Source organism: Rattus rattus, chromosome 4 (assembly GCF_011064425.1).
Source record: "Rattus rattus isolate New Zealand chromosome 4, Rrattus_CSIRO_v1, whole genome shotgun sequence".
NCBI classification, from domain to species: Eukaryota; Metazoa; Chordata; class Mammalia; order Rodentia; family Muridae; genus Rattus; species Rattus rattus.
In genome coordinates, this window is record NC_046157.1 from 144,539,396 (window position 1) to 144,565,979 (window position 26,584).

A 26,584-nucleotide genomic window follows, 5' to 3' on the forward strand; every position below is an offset into this window, starting at 1 on the left:
TGAGGTCATGACCTTTGCTTGTTTCTTGGTGTCTCCCATCCCCTCTGGCTCTTACCCTCCACTTCCTCTTTTGCAGGATTCCCTGATCCCTAAGGGGAGAGAGCTGATGAAGACATCCCACATAGAACAGAGTGACCCAAGGTCTCTACTCTCTGCTATAGTCTAGCTGAGTGGGGTCTGTATTTGCTCCCATCTGCTGTGGGAGGAAGCTGCTCTGATACTTACTGAGCAAGGCACTGATCCCTTCCCCGGCTGGAGTCTCTCTGATTATTTTATATGTCAGATTCACGTAAATCACAAGGGAAAATTTTAAATTTGTATCGAATTGCTTTATGTCAGCAAATGTCGAATGAGATAATAATTCCAAAAGTAAATGCACAACAGAGTTCTAGTAATGACTAATTACAGTAGATGGTATCCTGGGAGAATCTGTATAGAAGCCCCAATGACTATCTTGTAGATGTGACCAGTGTCGAGTCTGTCTTCTATTCCCTTTCCTCCAAAGTAAACCAGCATCTAAGCAACGCTGTCCTGGCCTCTTTTTAAGCTTCATGCCTTCCACCTGCCATTCAAAGGCTGAATGTCAAGGCTCACACCTAGGCATTTCTTTCTTCCCTTCTCATTCCTAGAAACAGATTTCAGTCACAAGCAAGTAACTCAAATATGTCCCTTGTTATTCTCTAGAGCTTCCTGAGCCCAGATGTGCTTACCAGTGATACCTTCACTTGTGGTACAAAAGACAGAATAAAGGCATCCAGCTGTGTTCAGTAGCACACAGGGGCAAACCTGAACCAGGGAGGCAAGGGAGAAAGAATCTGGGAGCTTGAGACCAACCTGAGCAACATGAGACCCTGTCTTAAATTAAATAAAACAAAAGACATCCCCAGTGTTTGATAAATTTCTGTAGAAGTCACAAGTCCTATATAATAACATCTGCTGGGCCCTCACTCATAATGGGACTGCATGTATAGTAGTTTTAACTCTGACTCTCAGAAGTCAGACTGACCTACATGTACATCTGCCTTGAGGCCTTAACCACTGTTCAGTATTGGTAATTAACAGTAGAAACCAAGGCAGGATTCTCTTGTGCTCTTGGTGACTTTAAGTAGGTCAGCTTAGCATCACCACTTTGAAGCTGGGACCTACTTGACCTCATTTTTTTCATTCATTATTTTAACACTTAGAAACATTATATCTGGCACTGTGGCTAAAAATGTGAGCCTGTCTTTATGAGAACTATACCATAATTGAAATAGGCAGACATCAAGCAAAAAAGTGACACATAAATAAATTCCATGAATAAAGAAATTCTACACTGGAGAATATGGACACTAACAATCTATGTTAATTTTTATTAAAAGCTCTAAACAATGCTAATAATTATGAAGTCTGAATTGGCTTTAAAAGCCAATTCATTTATATTCATCATTTGATAGCTAAAGACATCAGATTTCAAGAAAGCCAGATGAATAGCCCTCCTTAGGAAGTTAACTGTGCTGGTTCTTTTAGTTTTATTTTTTTTAACTGTCAATGAGAAACAACCTACAGTTACTTGGGTCAAGGGAACTTCAACTGAAAAACTGCCTTATCAGATTGGCTGTGTTGACTGACAATTGATGTAGACAACCCAGGCCACTGTGGCTGCACCCTCCCTAGGTAGCACCCTCCCTAGGCAGTTGGGTCTAGGCTGGGTAAGTAAGACTGCTGAGTTCTGGTTAGAGAGCAGGCAGCATTTCATAGTTTCTATTTCAGTTCCTACTTCTAGCTTCCTGTTTTTAGTTCCTGCCCTGGTCTCTCAGTGATAGACTCTGTCCTAGAAGTATAAACTAGAGGAAACCCTTTCATCCCCAAATTGCTTTTGGTTACGGTGTTAATCACAGCAACAGGGAAGCAAACTAGAACAATGATTATGTAGACTAAATGGACACTTTGTTTTTACGCTACTTATCCATCAAGAAGATCTAACTGGTTTTAAGTCTCAGACCATCTAACCAAGTCCCTGTTTATCCTACCATTCTTAGCTTAGTCATTTGCTAATACCACCACCACCACTGTGACCAACAGTTCTACCAATAAAAATGTACCCACATCTCAAAGGTATAACTGCAAAGCCCAATAGCTTTGCTCCACCATACAGACCTAGCAAAGTGACTTCTCCGCATCTCCTGGGCCTTCATCATAACTTACCCTGAACTGTGTACCCTTTGTACTCAAAATTAAGCATACATGCCTTACAGGGAGAAATGCATTGCTGCTACTATGCCTCAGTGATTTCTTGTTCTAATGAATAACCAACCAGTACCACAGCAAACCAGAGGGAGCACTCATCCTACTTAAGGATCACTGGCCTGTAAGAATCACCCCGAAGAGCTGAAACTCCTAAAGAAAGGCAAAAACGAAATGCCTGGAGTCAGGAAATCTGTGCTTTGAGAACACCCATACGTAACACGGTTGCAAAGGGCAATTTCATTACCACTTAGAAAACAAAGAAGTGAACAAAGAGCAGTAGTAACCTGACCCAGGATCTGGGATGCACTGGCAGGCGTCTATCCATTTCCATCCATTTCCTTGTATTTGTATGTTTACTTGTATGCACAGTGGATATGTGTGTGGTACATGCATGAATGGGCACATACAGAGGCCAGAAGCTAATTTAAGAATACGGCCCTCAATCATTTCACCTAAGCTTCTGAGACAATCTTTTACTTAACCTGAGATAACCATTTCAGCCTGACTGCTGACTGGTAAGCCTCTGAGATCTACTGGTTTCCCCTTCCCCCAAAGCACCACACTGGGCTTACAGAGGACACAGCAGCCTCTTACACAGACAATGGGGATGTGAATTCAAATCTTCATGCTGTTTGCTCAAGTGTTTGTAAGCAACCACTTTAACCACCGAGCAACCTTCCCAGGGCCTGGAATCCATGTATAATGCTGTGGGCCCAGCATGCGCAAGGCTGAGGCAGGAGGATCCCAAACTTAAAGCACATACTCATTAAGAATATACATGTGTGTATATATATGCATAATATGTATGTGCTTTAAGTTTATATATGCGTATATGTTATCTTTTTAATAGGGATATTTTGAAAAAAAAAACAACTATCTTCAAAGTTATGATTATTTTTTAATCTTCTCTAAAGTGATATAAAAAGCAAATAATAAAGTTAGCATGAAAAGTCTAACCCTCCTCACTCCAAAAATAGTAGTACTTAATTAATTTTAATTCACAAAACAGCATCACAGGACACCTGGAACCACTAACAGGGCAGTTCCTATATGCATTTCCTGCCTCCTTTGGGAACACATTAGTGTTCCTGCTTTCTGCCAGCCTCTCAAATAAGGCCTTCCAGCTTCCCTTTCCCCAATCTTTAAATAGCTTCTATTTGGTTGTGAGGCTTGGCCCTACCGTCAATGTCACATCTGGCCTCTTCAACACATTCACAGCTTCACCTTGAAGCCAGAGTCATGTTTAAAGGTCAGGAAAGGATGCCCTGTAACATAGCCAATCCACTGTGAGAGCAAGCCATGCTTGCTACAAAGCAGATCCAGTGTGCTACACAAGACAGGTGACAGCTGGGAACAGCAGAGAGATGACAGCTGCAAGCCGAATGCGAGGGTAATCGGGGTAATCGGCAGCCTACTGGGGAGAACGCTGAAGCTCAGAGAAAGAACATACACGACTTCAAATAACATGACACTCTGGGTGCTGACGAGCTGAAGCAAGCAGCCGGCCGACTGTCCACCACCGGTAGCTCTCTTCTAGCAAGCAGGGGAGAGGCTGAGAGAGCTTGAGAGATGGCAAAATGGGGAAAGAAAAGCATTTCCAATGTGATCTAAATCACTTCCTCTACAATGCAAACTAGTATGTTCAAAGGGTCTTTAAATTTAAATTTCCTTTGTTAAAACGGAGTCTGAGGCAGGCCATGGCACCATACATCTGTAATCCTAGTGCTAAGAACACTACAGCAGGAGGCCACTTAATTTAAAGATAACATGGGCACATGCTATGCTCCATGCTAGCCTAGGCTACATAGCAAGCTGCGGTATCAACAGAAAAAGAAAAAAGTTTGGAAAGTTATTGCCTCTGGTCCAAATCAAGCCGAACCAGTCTGCTTTCCCACAGCCCTTTGAACTTAGAACATTTTTATATTTTTGGTTTGGTTTGGTTTGTTTTTTGAGACTGGATCTCACTATGTAGTCCTGACAAGCCAGGAATTCAATGTAGACCAGGCTGGCGAAACTCAGAAAGGCATCTGATTATAAGTGCCTCCAGAGAGCTGAGAGGAAAGACATGAGTCACCCACTCCCAGCCTTTTAACCCTTTTAAAGAAAGGAAAAAAAGAAAAGAGATGATTTATGACTGCAAAACCTAAGTAATATTTGTTGACATTTCATAGGAAAAAATCAATTCGAAGTCCTATATGAGATTATATCCTCTAATAGTTAAAACACCTACCAGACATTATAAACTGAAAGGGAAAAAAAAGAAAGAAAAACAAAACCACAGAAATCCCATATCCCCTGGTCAACCGGATGCGAGCTATTAAAGTCTGGGCCTAACTACTACTGCCTTCAGGCCCTGGACTCCTACATAAGCTCACTTAGTTTAAAAGAGTTGGCAGTGGCAAAAAGGGAAATAATTTTAGGACAATCTATAGAGTAGTCATATACTTTACCTAGTTAGTCTCTTCCAAATGACTTAGTGAGCAGACTACATCATTTTTTTCACCACACCCTTTTGTTACCATTTTTGGATAATTACCACAGGGAACAACTTACACGTATTTAATTTTTTCCTGTCCCAAAAAATAGAATATTTGGGACCCCTGAGGCAGAGTGATAGAAACACAGTAAGTAGGCTTTGTGCTCACTAATGAGTTCTCCATACTTAGAACACTGTTTTGGTATGGCATAAGTATTCAATAGATGTTTATTATCAAAATTTAGTATTGGCAAATAAGACACGAATGAGCAAATCATTATTACTGAGGAACAGAGAAAACTGAAGATGTGGCTGGAACCTGAAATGTGCTCTGACACAGTCTAAGTGGAAGGCTGTTTCCATCTGTGAGTCTAACTTTGGTTTAACTAATTAAGCAGTGATTGGGTCTCAACCTTCTCTGATGCTACAACCCTTTAATGAGGTTCCTCATGTTGTGGTGACCCTCTTTGCTACTTCATAACTGTAATTTTGGTATTAAGCAGGGCCTCAGTTTCTAAGACCATCGGGAATGTGTTTCCCAAGGGTCGCGATCCCCAAGTTGAGAACCGCTGATTTCAAGCGAGGCATCACTGGCTTTCAGCTATCGCAACTAGAAGTAGAATTTCCCATAATGCCTACGCCCAGGAAGATCCATATGCTTTAGAAAACACAGAGTTTAGAACGTCTTCATGCTAACAAAATCACCACTCTTCTAAGAAGTATAATACCATTCTTTCAAACATTAAGATTTTGTAAAGAATAACTTAATGTAAGTGCAAAGTTTATTGTCAATTAACTTTTTTTAAAAAAGTTGCAGTTAACACTGTAGTAACTGAATGCTAAAGACTGAAGGTTCAACTTCCGCTACTGCCAAAGAGAAAAAAGGGAGAAGGGCACTTCCTGGGTAGTAATCGATAAACAGCTACAGGTTAAAAAAAGGACCACTGAGGAAGGCATTTTGGACTAAATAAAATCCATGAGAAGACGTGTTGGAGGATCGGTGGTACCATAATCTTTCCATCAAACTATGGGGAAATTGCGATGTCCATCACACTGCCATCCCCAAACTAACCCTAATTAGGTCCCTACACCCACCCCCCACGCCGAGTCTGCTACTAGAGAAAGAACCTAAAGGTCAGCTTCACTGGGGCTGTTGTGGTCCGCAAACACGGGATCACCTTCCCAGAGCACAGAACTCAACCACCCCAGAAGCCTCAGGTCCGCCCAGCTCCGAGCGTCACCTTCGGGGCGGGGCCTGCGAGCTGAGCTCTGAGCCACGCCCCCAAGGCAGTTCTCCCGCGAAAATTCGAAAAGTGCCGTTTGAATCCTCTTGGCTGCAGATGACTGGAAAGCCACTCAGAAAACACAGGAATGGGACAGACACGGAGGGGCAGACCAAACCAGGTCGCTAGGCCGGTCCTTACCAGCGGGAGCAGCGCAACAACTTCTCCAGACGGGCAAGCGCCGCACGGCTGTGGGCCCAAAGCCCGTCCGTAGCTGGCTCCATGGCGGGCACGGGAGGAGGCTTGTTCCCGGAGCGGACCCTCGGCGGCCGGTGCGGCATCCCGCGTAGGTGGGGAGGTCAGGTCTGCTTGAGCGCCGCACCCCGCTGGTCACCGCCGAATCCCGCTGAGCGCGGAGTTTCAGAATCCTTGGGACACCTAGGGCTGGGCTGCGCAAATGCGGTAAAATTCCCAGAGATGGAGGGACGCGGCTTGAGGCCACGCCCTCAAGGTTTGGGGGCGGGGCTTTAGAACGCGGTCAAAGTTCCGGAAATGGAGGGGCAAAGCTTGAGAAGCCACGCCCTCAGGAGTTGTAGGCGGGACTGCGGAAACCAGAGTGCCTGAGCGCGGGTTTGAGGAGGCTTCGGTAGAGGTCACGACCTCAAGTACTAGGAGGCAGGACATAACGCGCTCAAACTTCCTGAGCGGGAAACAGAGCGGCACAGCCTCAAAGCCACGCCTTCAAAGAGGCGGGGCTCCCCATGGTTTTCATCGCTCCCCCCCACCCCACCCACGCGCCCCAGCCCCGGCGAGCAGAAAATGCTTACTTACCCGGAAGTCGGGTTCTAAAACAGTGGCATGCTCGCTACTGTTGAACTTGGAAAAGCTTTTCCCAGGACAATAAAAGTACCACCCTTTATATAAGTTAAGTTTTCTTTTTCTCCTTACTGTAGGATATAAGAACCCGCTAAATACTAGGTTTCAACTTAACTTTAAACTAGCTGTAAATATCCGACCAAGGCCATGTCTTAGACTTTCTGGTTTGCTTTTAAAATATGATAGATTCCATAATATGTTTTCTTTGTGTGGTTTTGGTTTTTGGTTTTTTTGCTACAGTGTCTACCTTCCTCCGGGATTTTTTTTTTTTCTTTTTGAAACAGTGTTTGCCAAACTGAAGCTAAGGGTGACACGAACTTCTCAATTTGTGATCCTCCACTTCATGCGTGATAGCGGATTCCACATATGCACCACAATGCCCAGTTTATTTGGTGCTGAACTGAGCCTAGAGCCTCCTTTGTGCTAGAAGTAAGTATTCTACCAGCCCAATCCCTATCCCTCCTGCGGATCTGAATATTAACTATAGGCAAGTGCAGCACTCCCTCTCAACAGCTTCCTCCCATTAACACATTCTTGCATATCCCCTTTTATTCAATTTCTGTCTCTGCTTTACTGCTCCAACTGCCTCTGTTTACCCCAAGATTGTTGCTACAGCCTTCTTACTAGAATCCACATCTGCCTAGATTCCTTCGCAACCTAGGCCTCACTAAAGAAATGCAGACCATTACAAAGTACAAAATCAGTCTACCCTGACTAAACTCTAAAGGTCGAAAAAGGCCTGGAGTGGGCACTCCTTTAATCCCAGCACTAGAGGCATGGAGTGGGCGGGAGGGGAGCAGGTGGATCTCTGAGTTCAAGGCCAGTCTAATCTAGAGAGTTCCAAGACAGCCAAGGCTACACAGACAAACCCTATCTATAAATAAATAAATAAACAAATAAATAAATAAATCTCAAAAGGTATTTCCTTGAGGAGATATGAGGCCTATGCCCACCTGGGAAAATACACCATTATTCTCCCATGGGGCTTTTCTTCATCAAAAGCCTCTGTCTTGCTGCCTCTGGCCTTTTACACAAAGACTGACTTTGACCTGGAATTTTCCTCTTAGGCAGTTGTCCTTCAGATCTCGGCTCCAACATCAGTCCTTGAAAGATTCTCCTGATCCCGAATTTAGATTCTCTCAGGTACTTTTAACCTCACAATTCGTAGCATGCATATTTATATGAGCATTTTCCCTCTTCAAGCTCCAAATTCCAAAAGGCCAGAAATCCACTCCATCTGGCCTGTCCCTTAATATAGAGCCAGCATGGACATGTAGTACAAAGCTCTAAGCAGAGCTGAGGGTTTGAGTTCATGGATTATATTGCAAGTGCTTCACTTAATTATCTGATTCAAGCCTCGTATGAATACTACAACTTGAGAGAGAAGTCAATGTTGTGTCTGCCCCAAGTTCTTGAATGGAAGCTCTAACTACTAATGAGGGCATTTGGAGACAGGGCCTTATGAAAGCACTTAGGTTTACATGAGATTTTGAGGATGGAACTGATGAACCAGCCTGTCTCCACCTTAGGCTTGAAAGTCATCATCTTGGGTTGGGGATTTGGCTCAGTGGTAGAGCGCTTGCCTAGGAAGCGCAAGGTCCTGGGTTGGTCCCCAGCCCCGGAAAAAAAAAAAAAAAAAAAAAAAAAAAGAAAGTCATCATCTTAGAGTAAAAATAAACCAAGTTCATTCTTAATTATGATTAAACTTGCGTTTCTTAAGAATTGGGTTATGCCCAACCTGTAACCTTCATTACAAATGGTTCTGTACTGACTGTTCCAGGAATCAGCAATCATGTTTTTGTTTCAAAAAGTTATAACCATGTTTCAACCCTACCTCCTTTCAAAAGGTTGTTATGACTGACTACCTGTTGTTATGTCTACTTTACGACCACCTTGCAATCATTTCTTTGTTTCAGGAGGTCGTTATGACTAACGAGTTATGCAGCTTATGTCTGCTCCTGTAACCCCACCTACTTTTCTCCCCAAATCCCCCACTTGGAAAACTGCTACCCTGAGCTATAAAACACTTGCCTTCCTCACATCTAACACTGACTTCTCAAACCCCACCTTAGGGAGAGGGAGTACAGGAATACAAATGCTGGCTTTAATTTGTTGCTTCCTCTGACTAATGTGGCCTTAGTGATCTGGGTTGATGGTCTTTCTCCTCTCCTCTCTGGGAATCACAGAAACCACCATAATCTTCCGCTGAGAAAAATTCACTCACTTTCTGTCCTGTAAAAGCACAGAAAGTGGGCAGCCCCTCATCAGAAAGGTGACGTGCTAATGCTGATCCTGGCCCTCTGTCTTCCAGGCTGTCGTAAATTCTTGATATTTTTGTCACCAAAACTTTAATTATAACTGTAGTCCAGCCGAACGAAATCCTACAGGAAACGCTTCTGCATTTAAGGTGTGGCTCATCTTGACCTAGATATTTTTATTTATTTTTATTTCCAGTGCTCTTTTTTTTTTCTCAACCTAAGTAGTCCCCTACATCACAAAGGCCCAGCACGTTTCAATGACTTTACCAGAATCCAGTAGGAAAGGTAGATGAACAAAACAAAAATCCAATCCAACCCCCAACCCCACCTCTATTAGTGCATGCTACATAGGTACTCTACCACTGAGTGCACTTCTCCTATTTGGTCTCATTAAGCATTCTAATGAGATGTTAACAAAAGCACACTTAACCACATAGCTTGCTAAACCTCAGAAGCACTCATGGAGTTAGTCCTTGGTTACAAGCTCTGTCAAGCCTTTACTTTTTGCTAAGCCTCAGGATAATCGACTTCTAGGTCATTTCAAATGATAAAACTTAGAATGGCACTTCAGCATGTATGAAATAAACAGATAATGTCACGACTCCATTCCATTACAATTCATACAAATGTGTGACCTACAACAAAGGTTAATTTTTGAGATAGCATTTACCATATAGCCTAGACTGATTTGAATTTTTCACCTTCCTCCCTCGGCCTCTTAAGTGCTAGAATCATGAATTTACGGCAGATCTTCAGCTGTCTAAACATTAACATTATCTGGAAAGTGGGCTAGTAAGTCATACAGACTTTTTATATTATCACATGAGCATCAGTATGAATTGCCTATATTGATAAGCATCCAAGAACTAGCAGCATTGAGTTCAGTCACATAATTTCTAAAGAACAGAGAACACATTTATCAAATGCTCTTTTAATTATGGCACTACTTAACTGTGATCAGAGTAAATGAAAAATTCACATTCTGTAAAATACTTTAGGGACCAGATGATTGCAATTGGCCCGTTTCTTCAATTCTGTAGAAGCCATTGTGAAGCAGGTGCCATGATTTCTCTCTTGGTTTCCGGGCTTTCTTTCCCTTTGCCTCAGCCCAGATACCTCTCCCCAGGGCTCAGGTTACTCTCAACGGCTGTTTAATGGTGGCAGCGATGGTAGACTTAAAAGAATCAGCAAGATTGTCTGCTCTGCTTCACTCAAGGCACTAGCTTTTTACTATGACTGGAGATGGCGTCTATGTTTTGAAACCAGCTCCTCATTCACCCATAAATGCTCAATTTCAAGAGCCAACTCGTGTGTGTGTGTGTGTGTGTGTGTGTGTGTGTGTGTGTGTGTGTGTGTGTGTAGGGCCCAATAATTGAGAAAATACTAATTTGGGGGAGGTGGTAGAGCACTTCACAAAAATCTCTTCCACCCCCAACAATACTGAGGGGTGACAAATGAATACTGAAATTATTCTCTCAGGGGAAATCTGTACGGAAATCCAGTCCATCAGTAAGGTGTTACTAAAGCCTTGGTCTGCAGCACGTCTCAGTTTAAAGGGGCTAAGTGGTTTCCTATTCGCCTTCCGAGCGTCTTCCTCAGAACTAACTGTTTATGCAGAAATTTACGCTTGTTGCTCCATTTCTCTCCGCATGTATTCCCCAACTAAGTAGTATTCCAAACTTCCTGAGACTCTGGAAACTATTCCTCCTCCCCCAATTAACGCTCTGTTCCTAGGAGGACTCTGAGGCATACAAACTGCTAGCTTTAACCTATTTACCTACATGTGCCCTGACACTCCCACACCTTCCCCACCCGCCTTCAGTTATCCCCTGCAGTGCGTCTGTGCACGCAGGCAACTCGGCCTGGATCTTTTTCCTGATCTTCAGGTTCAATGTCACGTGCAGCTTTGTTGAAAGTGGTCACCGCACTCTGAATTTTCTTTGCCAGTGTTGTGAAAGATTTTACATGTGGTAAAGCTTTCTCAGAGCTACCTAGATAAGCACATACAACAACAGAAATGGAACAGATAGAACATCAGAATCCCCAGATTTTTCGCCTATGGAATGGGAAGCTATTTTCCAAATCCCTGCCCTCACACTAGTTCTTCTCTGCCTTCCCGTTATGGATTCATGCAGTAGGTTCAACCACTTTGATATTTTAGGAGTACTTTACAAATTTTATTTGGAAAGACTTTTATGGCCCGTGCTGGGAGGCAGAGGCAGGCAGATCTGAGTTTGAGGCTAGCCTGGTTTTCAGAGAGAGCTTCAGGACACAAGACAACCAGGGCTACACAAAGAAACCCTTTTCCAAAAAAAAAAAAAAAAAAAAAAAAAAAAAAAAAAAAAAAGACATGAAATCCAGAGCTTTTTAAAATAAAAAAAAAAAAATGCTGTTTGAAAGCAATTGATTAGGGAGCGCAATCAAGTGTGTTAATTAATGAAATAGAAAAAAACACAGAATTTAGGATCATGGTGTCTGCTGTTTGCTTCTGATTGAGCTGTGTGCATCTGACTGAGCTAGCCTTCCTGCATAAAAACGCTATTAAAATAAGCTAAAGTAATATGCTTTATGCCGGCCTGTCTCCCTCTGGAACCCAACGTGGCATAGTGACTAAGTACACAGAGCCTGGAGCTGAGCAGAGCTGGGTTAGAAGCCAAGCCCTGTCATTTCCTAGGATTATCTCCGTGGGCCCATCGTTTTGCCTCTTTTAGGATTTCTTTTCACCTTCTGCAAATTTCAGTTTACTTTATATCAGTCTCTAAGCTAGCTATATGGCTGAATGCAGAAGTACAAACTTCATATAGTGAGGGGCAGGGAAGACTTATGGACAGAGGAAAGAAGGAGCTGGAGGAGGAGGGCGGAGGACAAAAAGAAAGGGAGACAAAGAAGTACTGACTTCATACGCAAAGGAATCACAGACTCGGAAACTGTCCGAGGCCATGAGTGTGGACCATTGGAGCCCCCTTCACCATGGACAGTAATGGACACAGACAACTAAAAGTTAATTCAAAATCTGCTCTCAGTATATCCCCCCACCCCATTTAGAACTGGCTATATTATCGTTGAATTAAACTATACTAGGTATATATACTTATAACTTCTTTTATTAAAGAATAAGGATTCTATGCAAGATCCAACTCGTTCTATTAAAGAGATTCTTACTGTAGCAGTTCTTTTGCAAAATGGTGCAGTGGCTGTGAAAGGAAGATGAAATGATTTCATGATCAAAGCACTTTTAATATCACCTTAAATAAAGCAGCTACTGGGTCCCTAAGATTCCTTAGCTTGTCATAAGGACAGAACAGTAAGAATCTTTATGACCGTGTTTAATTAACTTGGCCACCTTTTGTTTATATCATTGTGAGGCTCCTTCATGAGGAAACCATCCTCAACAATTAATGCTATTTTTTTCCTATATACAATAGACAGACTTTTATGAAGAAAACACACCAGCAGGATGAAAATCAGTCAATATCCACCACCCATGGATATCATAATGATTAATGCAGATCTCCTCCTGATCTGTTCAGTTGTGCCTGCATATATTGATCAAGATATTGGCTTCAGTGGACTGTTTGTGGAACTGAATGCTTTTGACAGGCTGCGGTCTCTTTGACTTGCACATACTGATTAGGTCTCAATGTCATGTAGACCTTGGCATTCAGTGAAAAATTACCCAAGGCAATAGAAGCATCCAGTTGCTGTTTTAAGATAATTTTCGGAAGGATGTAAACAGCAGTTTTGTGGGCGCTCCTACATCCCTGTCATAGGATCAAGTAGCCAGTCTAAAGGAATAGCTCCAACAATAAGCCCCTCTAGAAATTGTTTTTAAAAGGCTTTCGTATGTCTTCTGTACTACCTGGTCACTTGTCAAGTTCCGTCTGACACAGATAGCTCATTGGTCATTGCTTTTTTGTTCAACAGATATCAGAGTTCGGCCCATTCCACTGCATTTTATTACTTGCTATTTTTTAAGAAATACCTCAAGAGAAACCCCCATCCCCACCCCTTCTCAGTACAGTGTAATTACTGAAGCGCATAAAGCAGTTATAGCAGGAATTTATCACTTTCAGGTGGAAACACTCCCAGCCAAATAAAAGATAGAGTAGCAATGCCAGAGGCAATTTATAACAGGCTCACTGACATTTTGTGTTGAGAAGCCCCACCACTGAATAAGCATTAAGTCGTAAATCTCCGTAAACGTGATTAAGGCAAGCAAGTTATTCTTTGAGGGGACACTGTAATAAAAGAATGCCGCGATGCAAAGCCGGAAAATTCTGTTGACAAAAATCACCAGAAACAGCTGTCAGTAAACTTTAAAAACAGCTTGTTTAAAATTCCGCTGGAGTCCAGCAGCTGTTTGTTTGCACATAAAACACTCATTTAGAAAATGAACACAGGCCTTACTTGGGGTTCCATTGTACTTGAAACTTCTGTAACCAATTTAATCAAATTCATGCAATGATTAAAATTTCGTTCAAAAGACAACTGAGAAGTTACCAATACATTTGAATATACCTCATAAACAATGTACGTTCGATAAATATGGGAGGAAGTGAACAAATGACTATACTATTAACATACAAGTCGTGAACAATCAAAAATGGCATTTCAGTTTTCTTACCATGTACATGACGTGGGGACTATGCCTTGGGTTTACCTCATTAGTGTTGGTAGAAGCCTTTAAAGGCCATTAGGCAGTGCACTTAGAGTTAGAAGTACCCATATTTCCTCGCTTTATGTGAGATGATTAAATCTCACCTTGATCTTATTACGTATGCCTTTATTTACTAACCTTTCTCACTACCTCAAAAGATGCCGTATCTACTTTTTCATATGAATAAGAGTAATGGAAAATATCCCATCCCTAGCGTATGGGTAAAAAAGCTCATGCACAGCGGCGTGCTTGCATCATAACGTTATTGATACATCCCAGCGCTTAGAGCTCTAAGTTCAAGAATTATAAAATAATAAACCTATTCTTTTATATGAAACTAAACAAATTAATCAAAGGATGAACAATGAAAGGAAGCCATTATGTTACGGCTCCCCCTCTATCCCAGCTACTCTAGAATATGAAGCATGAGCATATAGAGCAGTCTGGGTCAGCCTAGACTACATAGCAAGGTCCTGCTTCAAAACAAACTAAAACAGAGCTGGACCGGGTGGCATACATCCTTAATCCTAGCACGGGGAAAGTCGAGTCAGGAAGATCACACGTTTGAGATCAGCCAAAGCTATAGGGCCCCAGTGCAAGCATGCAAAAGCACATGCATAAACATATATATCCTGCTGCTTTTAATCTCTAGAAAAGACTCCATATAACCCCAATTCACTGGCGTGATCATAACATCACTCTATAGTATAGGTGCCATCATCATTCATCCTAATCGAGGGGGATACAGGGTCCTTAAGTATTAGTGAATTTCACAGGGATACACAGCTTACAAGTGGTACAGTACAGAAATAGATCCAGGTCTCCCTGACTTCAAAGCCCAGACTTTTGGGACCTGTGTAACCTAGTATGAGTTTAGTTCAACTTCAAAGGATGATGTTTAAGGCCTAATCTGTTGAAATACCAAGAGTGCACACTAATTCCCAGACAACTGTGCATCGTACATTACAGAACTTTTAAGTTATAGCCTCTCCTTGCAGAAAATGAGCTGCCTACGCCACTGGCCAAGCTAACAAAAGAAACGGTGGAAATGTTGTGTGTGGCATAATAAAGGATTCGGTTGTGTGTGTGATAATATAAGTATCACAAGAGGTCAAGGGAAAGACTTTACAATTGCTTTAGGAAGATTAGTGTGGCTGTGGTTCGCTTTGTGGGAGAGGGGAAAAGAGGAACTTGAAGCCTGGAAAATAAAGCAATTTGAGGTAGTAGAAGGGAGGATGATTATTTCAGAGGGCAGAATTGTGAGCACATACACACAGAGAGGACAGAGAAACATTCCACCCATCTTCCTGAAGAGCTGGGTGAGATACTGACTCAAAGCACAGAATGAACTTTCTAAAGTCCAAAAAGGTCAGACAATAGCCTTCCATTTAGTCCAGCCTAATTCATTTTAGATAATACTGGCTACAGCAAATACACATCTGGATGCATTAAGGAACTGCCAAAATTTGGGCAGAAATCAGTGAAAAGTCACTTTTACAGAAGGAAGCTCACAGGAATCAGCTACTAATGGCTGCGACTTTTGTCTGCTCATGTGTCTCCCTCAGAGACAGTTAGTAATGTGGGTGCTTAGATATTCAGAGAAAAACCCTTAGTCAAGTCATAGAAAAGAGAAAAATTAAAGAACTAAAGTAGCTCAGGGTTATTTGAGATTGGAAGTAAGCATTCTACATTAAAATGGATCATTATTCGTGCGTAGTTTGGGGTTTTGTTTTTGTGGTTTTAGATAGGTTATGCAGCCCTGGCTGACTTGAAACTCACTGTATAGACCGGCCTCAAGATTGTGGTAGCCCTCCTTCTGGTACCTCACAAAGGCTAGGATTACAGGCCCATAGCACCAAAGCCTGGCCCCATCTACATTTATCCAACTTTGGCATCACCCATGGCATGTAGTGTCTGGTCTATGTGGGCTTAACAAAAACCACTGATTAAATCATTCAGGAATTTTACAAGCTATTTGTTTAAATAACTATAATTTAACATCACGGGTGACTATAGAATTCACAGTGTATTACTACTATTTATTTTAATTTTCTGAGATGATTCTCGGGCAGCCCAGGCTAGCCTCAGATTCATGATGTAGTTGAGGATGGCCTCGAGGTCCTGATCCTCTTGCCTCTACTCCCTGAGTGTTGGGACCCCATGTATATACTACTTCTCCCAGTTTAAACAGATTATTATATTATATTATATTATACTATACAGATTATTATTATTATAACAAATGTAATAAACATTTAAACTTAGCACTTCCTAAATATTGTACTATATTTTCTTTAACTATGCTTTTGATATTATTTATATTTTTATCTTTATCACTGAATATTGTGGCATTAGAAGGGAAATTTGGTTAAGACTTTTGTCTGCTTTTTTGTCACTGTCAAAGACAGTTGGTAATGTGGGTGCTCGGTATGATGTCATTAGGTTCAATGACATCACCAAGGTAGCTTGGACTCAACCATGTTGAGAGCATTTACAGCAAACATGCACAAGGGCATAGGTGTGGCATATCTGTTGTTACTATATAGTGAATAGCCACCTCACAAAAGTCAGTCATATTTCCTTGCAGTGTTCAAAAGAGAATCAGAAAAAAAAAAAGATAAAAAAATTTTACAGAGTTTTCTCACTAATTTAACATGGACGTCAACCAAGATAGATGTTGAAACTACAGAAAGGTCCCCACTTAGTGTTTACCAGAACACCAGTGCCCCTGCCCAATATGACATCAAGTGTCTTCTCTGACTTCTGCCCTATAGACATTCAGCTGGTTCTCACAATTAGTCCTACACAGAGTATTGCCAGAATATGGCATAGTTGCCCATGCCTCATGGTATTTGGGGTTCACGGGAGTTTGGTTTGTTCGTTTGTTTCTAGGTTAATATGCTCAGCATGGCCTACAGTCATGCATCCTCATTTTGGGGGTTTTTACATTCCTCCAGTATAAAACTAACATTCCAGACACAAGATGACAACACTATTCTGTTCAGACAAGGAGAATGCCTTTTCCTGACCCCAACACCTATTGTTGTCCTGGGTTTTTATCTCTCAGACACTTTATGTGATATCAGCAGCTTTTGGGGGTTCTTGTGCTTTTTAAATTCATAGCACAAGTCCATGGAGGGCTGGTTTGGATTAATCCCCCTCACCACTTCCCTTTCTTCTTTTTCTCTCACAACCCCAGTACCAGGGATAGACCCCCAGATCCTCACTAGGGAAATGCTCCACACGTGTCCACACATGTGCTATATTCCCAGCCCTCTTTTCACTCTATATTTTGAGGGTAGGTCTCACTAAGTTGACCAGGTTGGCTTTGAACTAGCCTTGTAACCCAGGCTGGCCATGGACCTGAGATCCTACTATTTCAGCCTACCACAAAGCTGTGATCACATACCTCTGCCATCAGGTCCAGTACACTGTCCCTTCTTTATGTATTCCCAGCAGCCATCACTTGTTAACACAGTATATATTTAACTCACTCCTAATTTGTTATCTGTATTTCTTAACAGTGTACATATGCTAAGAGAACAAGGACTTTTGCATATCCACTCTAATATCTCTAATACCCAGACAGCACTAAGGATACTTCAGTGTACATTCCAATCAGCCAGTGAGACAAGGGAGTAGAAACCAGACCTTGGTAAAAACAGATTTGACGTTTTGACTCAAAGGTAATATTATTTTCAGACCCAATTCTCTTTTTCTCCTAAGATAAGTTTGTCTTCTCCGGAAAATCCTTGGTCATTTATATCCAACAAGCTCTCTAATGTGAATCAATTCTTCAAGCTCCTTAGCTAAGTTTTACTCTACATCCTCTCCCCTCATCGTCTTCTATCTGTACATAAAGTTGTAATTAGAACAATTATGTTCCCTAAGTATCTGGAGAAAAATGAACGGAACATGTAAATGGGGATGCGGATGGGGCACTGGAAAGCAAAAGCAGCAGTCTCTCACTGTAAGCAAATGTTCTACCATTGAGCTACAGCTCAGCACCTACACTTTCTTTTAAAGGGACCTTTAAAACGTTTTTAAAGATGGGTGTGTGCATTAGTGTTCTCTAGAGAACTTATGGAATGAATCTGTATTTATAAAGGGAATTTACTGAAATGACTTAAAGGCTGCAGTTCAGCTAACCCAGCAATAGCCAGCTGTGAATGGGAACTCCAAGAACCTAGTAGTTTCTCAGTCCCATGGAGCTGGATGTCTCAACTGGTCTTCAGTATAAACTGGTCTCCCAAAAAAGTAGGTTCCAACAGATGTGCCAACAACGTGGGTGCAAGCAGGTGAAGAACAAAGGAAGCCTTCCTTCTTCCAGCACCCTTATATAGGCCTCCAGAGGCCAGAGGGTATGGCCCAGATTATGGATGTGCCTTAAGAGCTGGATTAAAGGCATGTGTCCATTGGGATTAAGAGCATGTGTCATCCCACCTCAAGATCTGGATCAAAGACATGTTGTCTTCCTGCCTCACAATCTGGGTCACGGGTATCCTCTCCATTTCTGGGTTGTAGTTCAGTCCAGATATGGTCACGTTGACAACTGTGAATAGCCATGACATCATGGTAGTGTAGGATTGCAATCCCAGCCCTCAATCCCTCTCCTGGGGCAGGAGAATAAGAAGTTTGAGGCCAGCCTAAGCTACACAGGGAGTTTGAGGTCATCCTGGGTTCTATAAGAACACCCCATGTCAAAGAAAAAACATACATTTTCTTAAAATTTCAGATAAAACCTCTATAAGGGGATGGCTTAGTGAGATGGCTGGCTTAGTTGGTAAATCTTAGCAAAATCCAAAGCAGCAATCGGCAATGTGTAAACTATCATGAGACCAGGAGAGAAAAGTCAGTTTGGGGTCATGAGAAGGAAGAATAGAAGAGAAATTGGAGAAGAGAGGAGTCTGGCAATGAGAAAAAGCAGATTGCTAAAAGTTCAGAAGTTAAACAGCTGAACATGGTAAGAAAAAAGAAGCATCAACTGTAGATGCTTCTGTAGAATGCTTTTAGAAGCATAGAAGTACTCGTTGGGAAAAAAATGTGAAATCTATAGATTTATGAGCTCTGGCTCCTTGGAAATGCCATGTAAACTTTGGAAATGAGTGGAAGGGTGAAGAAACTGCATATGCTAATATGCAAAAGTGACTACATACCTTGTATATGAATCATTAGGAGGGAGAAAGGAGGGAAGGAGGGAGGGAGGGAGGAAAGAAATGAGGCAAAGAAGGGAAAGAAGAGAAAGGAAGGGAGACGAGGGAAAGTCTAGTCTGAAACCCAATCTTAGTAGAACTGGGTAAGGAAAGTCTCTTTTTGTTGTTTTTTAAGTGAGTTATTTTATTTGTTTTGGTTTTCAGACAGGGTCTCACTGTGTAGGCCTCACTGGCCTGGAATTTGATATGCAGAGCAGGCTTCAACACACAAAGATCCTCAGGTCTCTGCCTTCTAGGGCTAGGTTTACAAACGTGCGGCACCATACCCAGATGGCTTTGTGCTGCTGCTGTTGTTGCTGTAGACATGTATAAATATCCCCCTGTTCCCACTGGAAACATTCTGCTTCCAGAACAAGATGGTCAAAGGTTCCAGAGCTAGTTCCCTAGGTTTCTGTCATACACTTCTCAGGACTCTCTCCCCATCCCACACACCATAACCTCATCCTGCCAGAGGCAAGAAATGACAGCCCTATGGGTGAAGCATATGACCTGATTGCTTTTCAGATTGCATTATCTTTTATTTTCACACTCAGTGACTTCATGTCAAAGACTGTCACAACTTTCTGGCTTAGTGCTATAGGTGAAGTGGATGTTCTGATAATCACCATCAAAACCAAGTGGTCAGCAAAAGGGAAACATACACTTTGTTTTCCAACTACTTTTTAGTGGTGAAGACAATTTAAAGCTAAAATGGAAGATATATATTTTAAATATATAATTTTCAAAGGTCATGTGTGTCAGTGACGGTAGCAGGAGATGGGGACAAGGGGTAGCTACTGAAAAACAGGAAAACAAAAGACTATGGCAATGTTGAAGCTACAAGCTTCATATACAGGTTGTATTCATACCTGACTATATGATACATTTATTGCCCCAGTTAACCCATATAAGGTTGAATCTTCGCAGCCACTCTCATGCCTCAAATGATCTTTGCAGTGTTTATCATATGCCAGTCAATATGTGTGATGTTTCATTTCTATTGTCAATGTGGTGAAATCTGTGGTCACTTGGGGGAGACTGTCTTCATTACATTGAGGTAATACTTGCCCATCGTGGGTGGCGCCATTCCCTATATAGTGGGTCAGAGAGGGCAGGAGAGAGAAGAGGAGAGGAGCAAGGGAAGAAGCCATGATGGGATGGAGGAAGAACATGCAGGAGAAGAGAAAGGAAAGCTGCCATGGGTTAGCTAGACCATAAAACTGTAGCTATGTTGGCTGGCCAGTTGGAGCCGAGAGCAGCCCAGATGAAGCAAAGTAAGCAATAACATAATGTGGGTTATGGATAGCAAGGTAGATTCTAACAGTATGGAAGGTAGACAGTTGCCCAGCTATTGTGCTGCTTAAGGCATATTTAAAAATAAACATTGTGTGTATCTTTCATCTGAGAATGGTCTAAGGTGGGTAGAAACCCTGCATCAGGATTTTAAAATACTTTCTTACTACACGCTGGACTGGGGTCCTGGACTGTTTAATAAAAAGGAGAAAATGAGCTAATCACAGGCATTCATCATTGTCTGCCTTTTGACTACAGATGCACTGTGACCAACCACCACTCTTGCTACCATGGTAATTAATACACCCTTGAATTGTGAGCCAAGAGAAATCCATTCTGCCTTAGATTGCTTTGGTCAGCATATTTTATCACAGCAATGGAGATGGCGATGGCAATGGCGACAAGCAAAACAGTTGGGTGCTAGAAGGGCGGAGGCGAAGGAATGACAAGACCAGGCCCTGTCCTTAGAGTTTACAACCATTGCTTTCCTTTCATGAACTCTATAATAAGGAAAATAATAATTGCCTTCTCCTAGTGTTGCTGTGAAGAACAAATGGGAATACCTTATGTAAGAGTAGTTTGTAAACCATCCATGTCAGAGATGATTATACTGCTCTTTGTGCAAGCTTAAAATAAGGACTCAGCCAACCCCACCTTTGTTAAGTTAAAACAAAATTATTAACTTCAATTGTCAGTGCACAATTGCCTTTAGAAAAAAAGTACCTTCCTTTAAAAACCTCTGAAGAGTTTGTACAACTCCCATTGTGATCAATAGATAATGTGGCTTCCTTTGAAATTTCTATATTTCATCTCCAAGCAGGAATTAAATTTCTTTTCTTGAATTATAGGGTGCCAGAACAAACTGTTGAAGCACTGAACAAGAATCACAAAATCTAACTATTTCTATCCTAGTAGGTGAACTGCAGACAAAAAAGCCCTGTAATTTTAATAGAAATATCCTCAGACTCTAGGTAATTTTTTATTATACAACATTTGTATAAGACAGAAAAAAATCCATCCCTAAAAATAAGCTTTAAAAATATTGAATTTAAATAGTCATTTTATCTGGTTATTTGGGGGGATAAATTTAGTATTGAATCAAATAGAACCACGGCTTAATTAATGTCCTCTCCCGTTATTTATATACGATGTCTCTTTAAATAAAAGTAGAGCTTAAACATGCTTGAAGATCTCGGCAATTTTGATGAGCTCAGTGCTGTTGAGTACTTTATAATTACCCAAAAAAAGGTTAAGGAGCGCTTAAATGAGTATTTCTTGCCTTCCAAGTATTACTTGGTTCAAAGCATACCATTTTGGAAGTAACGCTATGACAGAATGATAGATATTTGAGGGAATTGCCCTGTTCCTGCCTCAGCTCCTTTAACCCTGATCATTGTGTAAATGATTAGAACAGTGTGTCTTTTGCGAAAATACTGGTCATAACCAGTTCTTGAGGGACTTCTGAGATAAGAGACAGTTTTTTGTTAAAGCCCCTTTCATCCACACCTGAGTTTATCGTTAATGAGGTCATTTTTTAAAATTAACAGCAACTACAGAATGGAGGAAACCAACCAAGCTCTCAGAGAGTTTTAACCTTACACCTCTCCCTCAAGCTCTTGAAAAAGGAGAAGTGGATCGCGGATGGAAATACATGGATCAATCCTTGCATAATACAACCCCCATCAAAACCTTAAGCAACAGGGTTGAGGGAGCTTCCAGATGATGCAACACTTGGATATTTGTGGAGAGCAAGAAAGCCATGCCTCCCCTCTCACATACCTTGCATGAGGCTTGTCTTCACCTCTCTCCTCTAACGTCCATTATGATGAGTGAATAAATGTGCCTAGGTACTTTTCTGAATCAGTGAGCCACCTCTGTAATAGGAGTCAGAGCCATGGCGAATGCTAGCACTTGCTACTGAAGTGATGGGGAGGATGTGCAGTCGTAAAGACTGAAGTCCTCTCAACCGGACGATTGAACTGCTATCTCCAGGTAGGCTATATCTGGATTGAATTGAATCAGCACACTATGGCAGTTGGCTACTACAGAACAGATTGATTGATTGCTGGAAGAGCTCCTATATACTTCATGGTGCCTGGGAAACAGAGAAGGCTTCCACGTGTATTGCTGGGTGAAAGACCTGAAGACACCCCTTTCTCCACTATATTGCCTTTGTCGTGCTATTTTACCAGAGCAACAGAGTAACTAAGACACTGTGTTGGGTACTAGATAGAGGTGAGTGAGTAACGCAACCAAAGTCCCCACAGAATTTACAACCCGCGGTTTCCTTTCACTAGCTCTAACACAAGGAGAACACTTCCCTTCCTACAGTGTTGCTATAAAGAACAAACGAGACTACCTTATTCCTCTATTGTCAGAAGTAATGGTGCTTATCTCATTGATCACCGCTAATGTTAGAAATGAATGGCACCCATATAGACCTCTTAGAACAGTATCGTAGATAACTGCACCATCTTTTCCACAAAATGAAGTATGTCTTCATATCTGGATGCATTTCTCCATTGTTCTCTAAGTTTACAACTGTAATCTTTGAAAAGAACCGCTATATCCCATAAAGTATAATGCATATGAGTATTCCAGTGCTGAATCCAGATGTATCCTATCACTATTGATTCATGATTATTCAAGACTGATGAGGAACACAATCTAGTAATACGAGAGTCTTTCTCCTTACTCAGTAAATTACTGCAGACAGACATTCTAAAGTATAATCCATGTGTCCATTCAAGCGAGAAGGGAAAAAAAAAAAAGACAAATCCAGACCACTAAAGATTTACATAGTATTTAAGCAGGAATAACACATCCCTTGTCTTGATAGATCATAGATACTTTTAAAAATCCATTCATACTATGACAGAAAGTTACTGAATGAGTTCTGGGCGTGTCAGGATGCACTGTGGAGCTCTCAACCTATGCTAGCATGAGTTAAGAACGATAGGTCTTGTCAAGCCAACTGAAATCCTAGCCCAGTTAAGAAAGCAATTTGAATGCCAAGCAAAGAAAGAACTCAAAATGAGAAATAGCAATACCGTTTCTGAGAATGTGAAATACAGCCTTCATCCACAGATGTTTTATCAAGGTATGACATTCTGTTCCACGGTTTGTTTCTCATGCAGCACATCATATACATACATAGCTTGTTAAAATGCCCAGAAGAAACTTTGGAACAAAAACACTGTCCTTGCTATTTTATGTGGTTTAATAATGATTTGTAATACAGTGAAACTTAAAACAATGTGGTAAATCAGTACTTTAGCTAAAAAATGGAATAAAAGGAGAATTTTTAAATTGTGAATTTCTTTCCAATTTCTAATTTTCAATAGAACTTTACTGACACAAGATTCTTTTTGCAAAAACATGTGTTCTACGTGTGTGGAATTTAAAATAACATGAAATATTTGATAAAAAAAATTGATCAGTTTTAGCAAGTCTGTTCCCTGTTCAAGTGAAATGGACTAAAACCCTTTATAAAACATGTTTCTATGACATATAATCATTTTACCTGTTGTACATGAAGCTTTATTACTGGTTAAAACAATCTATTAAGGTCAGCCACCAGGTATCTAAAAATATAGTTTAAAATATAGATTGCCCTTAAGACTGAACTTCAACCCAATTGTGTGCTCAGTACTCATTATTGCCCTAAGCCAGAACAAGCAGTATCCAAATAATGAAGTACCCATTACCCATGGTTCATTAGAATGTACCAGAAGCAAATGTACCAATGTAGCTTGTTCCTCACTTACGTGGATGGCCTTGGCTGAATCACAATAAACAAGGCTATTCAGACATATCCCCCTTTCAATTACTCAGTACAGGGAGAGATCAAAATTTATTCAAGCAGTGGGAGTCTCTGATACTTAGAATTTTTTTTTAAAAGTACATTGGATAGGGAAGAGCTTAAGTTTCAAATCTGGAGAGGAGATTTGTTTTTACATAGTGGAAAATAATAATACAACAGGGGACTCCTGAGGTTTTGTGTGCTCTGCTGGGGTTGATTTGTTAAAACTTGATTTTCATGTAGAAAATGAATTTTGTTTGTTTGGCTTAGAAAGCATTCTACAGGATTTCTGAAGTGTACATTTTTAGCAGGTCACATGTATACTGCATATGGTGACCTGTGCTTGTGAGCCCAGCACCAGATTGACAGGAAGGCTTGTTTTGGGTTTGAGACTACCCTGGGCTATAGATTGAGGCCTTGTCAGAAAAAAAAAAAAAAGCCATCCATATACATACATTCATGCATAAGTCTATTTCAAAACATGGTCCTTGATTTACATGGCACTGGGGTTGGTAGGATGGCTCAGCAGTTAGGTAGTGGCACTTGCCTGAAGCCCTGAGGACAGCAGTTGGATCCATGGATCCCCTGAGGTGTCAGGAGAGAAATGGATCTTAAGAGCCTCTTCTGATCTCTTCAGTCACATTAACAAACTTGGAGAATATTGGTAAGTCAATGACTCGTCTCAAAAATTTAACCTCAAAACATACAGTAGAGAAAAGTAACTGCTTATAATTATTAAATATGGCTTGTAATCTCTCAGCAAATAAAAGATCTTTCTATTCCCATAGATTTTCTTTATGATGATTTAGAGTTGTAAAAGTTGGAACTGAGAATGTAGATGGGTGGCAGAGTCTTTGACTCATATCATGAGGCACAGAAAAAAATGAATGCATAAAAAAGTATTCGTTGTATGGGGGAGAGTGTGGGGAGGGGATGGGGGCTTATGAACAGGAAACCGGGAAGGGGAATAACATTTGAAATGTAAGTAAAGAAATATATCTAATAAAAAAATGTTTAAAAAGAGAAAAAAAAAGTATTCGTTTCTTAAGATTGTTCTTTTTTAAACATCATTTTTTGTTCTGTATACATATGAAAACAATTATAAATCATGACAATTTGAAATGTAATTATACTGTTATGGTTATTTTGAGACCAACATATGTCACCCTACAAAACATGCCTTTGGCAGAATGATTTTAATTTGAAAGCAGTTAGGAGGAGCAGATTAAAGCACAGCGAGCTCTGCCTTCTCCCTATCGTGCTTAAGAGCAGGACATCACTTTAGGAAGATGAAGGAATCACCTCTTCCCCTCTCTACTAAAAAGCCCCAGTGTTGATCACTGCGGAGAATTATTTTTGTTAACTTACTTTTGTTTTTGAGACAAGGCTCCCTAATTAGAAAACCTCCTACGTTCTGGGATTACGAACCTGTGCTACCTGTGCCTAAGAAACTTACACTCTTATCAGTGTGGAAATGGTACTGTAGGAGTCTTTGCGACTGGACTAATTAATTTTCTGCAGCTGTGAGAAAGCGCCATGACCACAGCAACTTATACCAAAGTTTATTTTGGCTTATGGTCTTAGAGTGATGTGTTGTACACCATGGTGGGGAGGTACGACAGCAAGCATCAATGACAAGGGCAGAATGTTGCAAGCTCACAAGCATGAAGCAGAACAAAGTAAAGTGGTAAGGATTTTACTCTCAAAGGACCCCCACTCCCACCCAAGCCCAGTGTCATACTGCATATATTTACACACACACACACACACACACACACACACACACACACACACACACACTACCTCTTCTTGACTTCTTGCTTTGATCTTGTTAATGGCTTTTGTTATACAGATTTGTGTCAACCAAGAACTCAGAACAGAAGCAACATTATTTTTTTCTTTACATGATAAAATTCATATTTCTTGTCAAACAACTATAGTATTGGTATGAAACTTGCTGCCAGAAAGTAACTTTGCTGTGCCATAATTTGAAGTAAACTTCTTGTTTTGAATTAGTATTTCTGAACTTGTCTATTACGGGTATGTATTGATCCATTCTGGAAGTTTATCTTGAAACAATGAGTTACTGTGAGAAAAATGTGAATTGAATTTAGGTCGTTTTAGTGCTTTCGGGAAAATAATTATGAATAGTTTATTAGAACTCAAACTGTTGTTGGCAAATAGGAAATTGCTAAAGGAATAAGACAGTCTTCCTGAGTGGTGCCACTAATGCTTATGTTCTTTGATCTGTTTTTGGAACACTGCTTTAATTATTTTTTTCATTTAGAGTTCTGAGGATGTAGTTGTATTTATTTGCCTTGAACAGAGGAGGCAGTTTTAAAATTTTACTTCTTTCACTTTACTATTTCATTATTATCTGCCCCATATATGTTCTAGCAATATGAGATGTTATCCATCAATTCCAGTAGGCAGTGGCTATGAGAGGTTTGACATTGGTTTATGAAAAGGGCAAAATATTCTGTGTCCTTTTCCCCAACTAATGAACATGGAAATAGTGTTATTATTGAGGATAGGGCAAGAGAGTAACATTAATAACAAGGTGGCCTTAAAATGACTT

General features: G+C 40.9%; 1 protein-coding gene across 1 annotated transcript in view; it reads right to left on the reverse strand.

Moving 5' to 3' along the window:
• Positions 1–6,269, reverse strand: part of Bard1 (BRCA1 associated RING domain 1) — a 65,057-nt gene extending 58,788 nt beyond the window's left edge. Inside the window, exon 1 of the mRNA XM_032899756.1 lies at positions 6,130–6,269. Within this exon, the coding sequence (XP_032755647.1) occupies positions 6,130–6,269 (140 nt within the window). The remainder of the gene's footprint in view (positions 1–6,129) is intronic.
• Between the last annotated feature and the right edge of the window lie 20,315 nt (positions 6,270–26,584).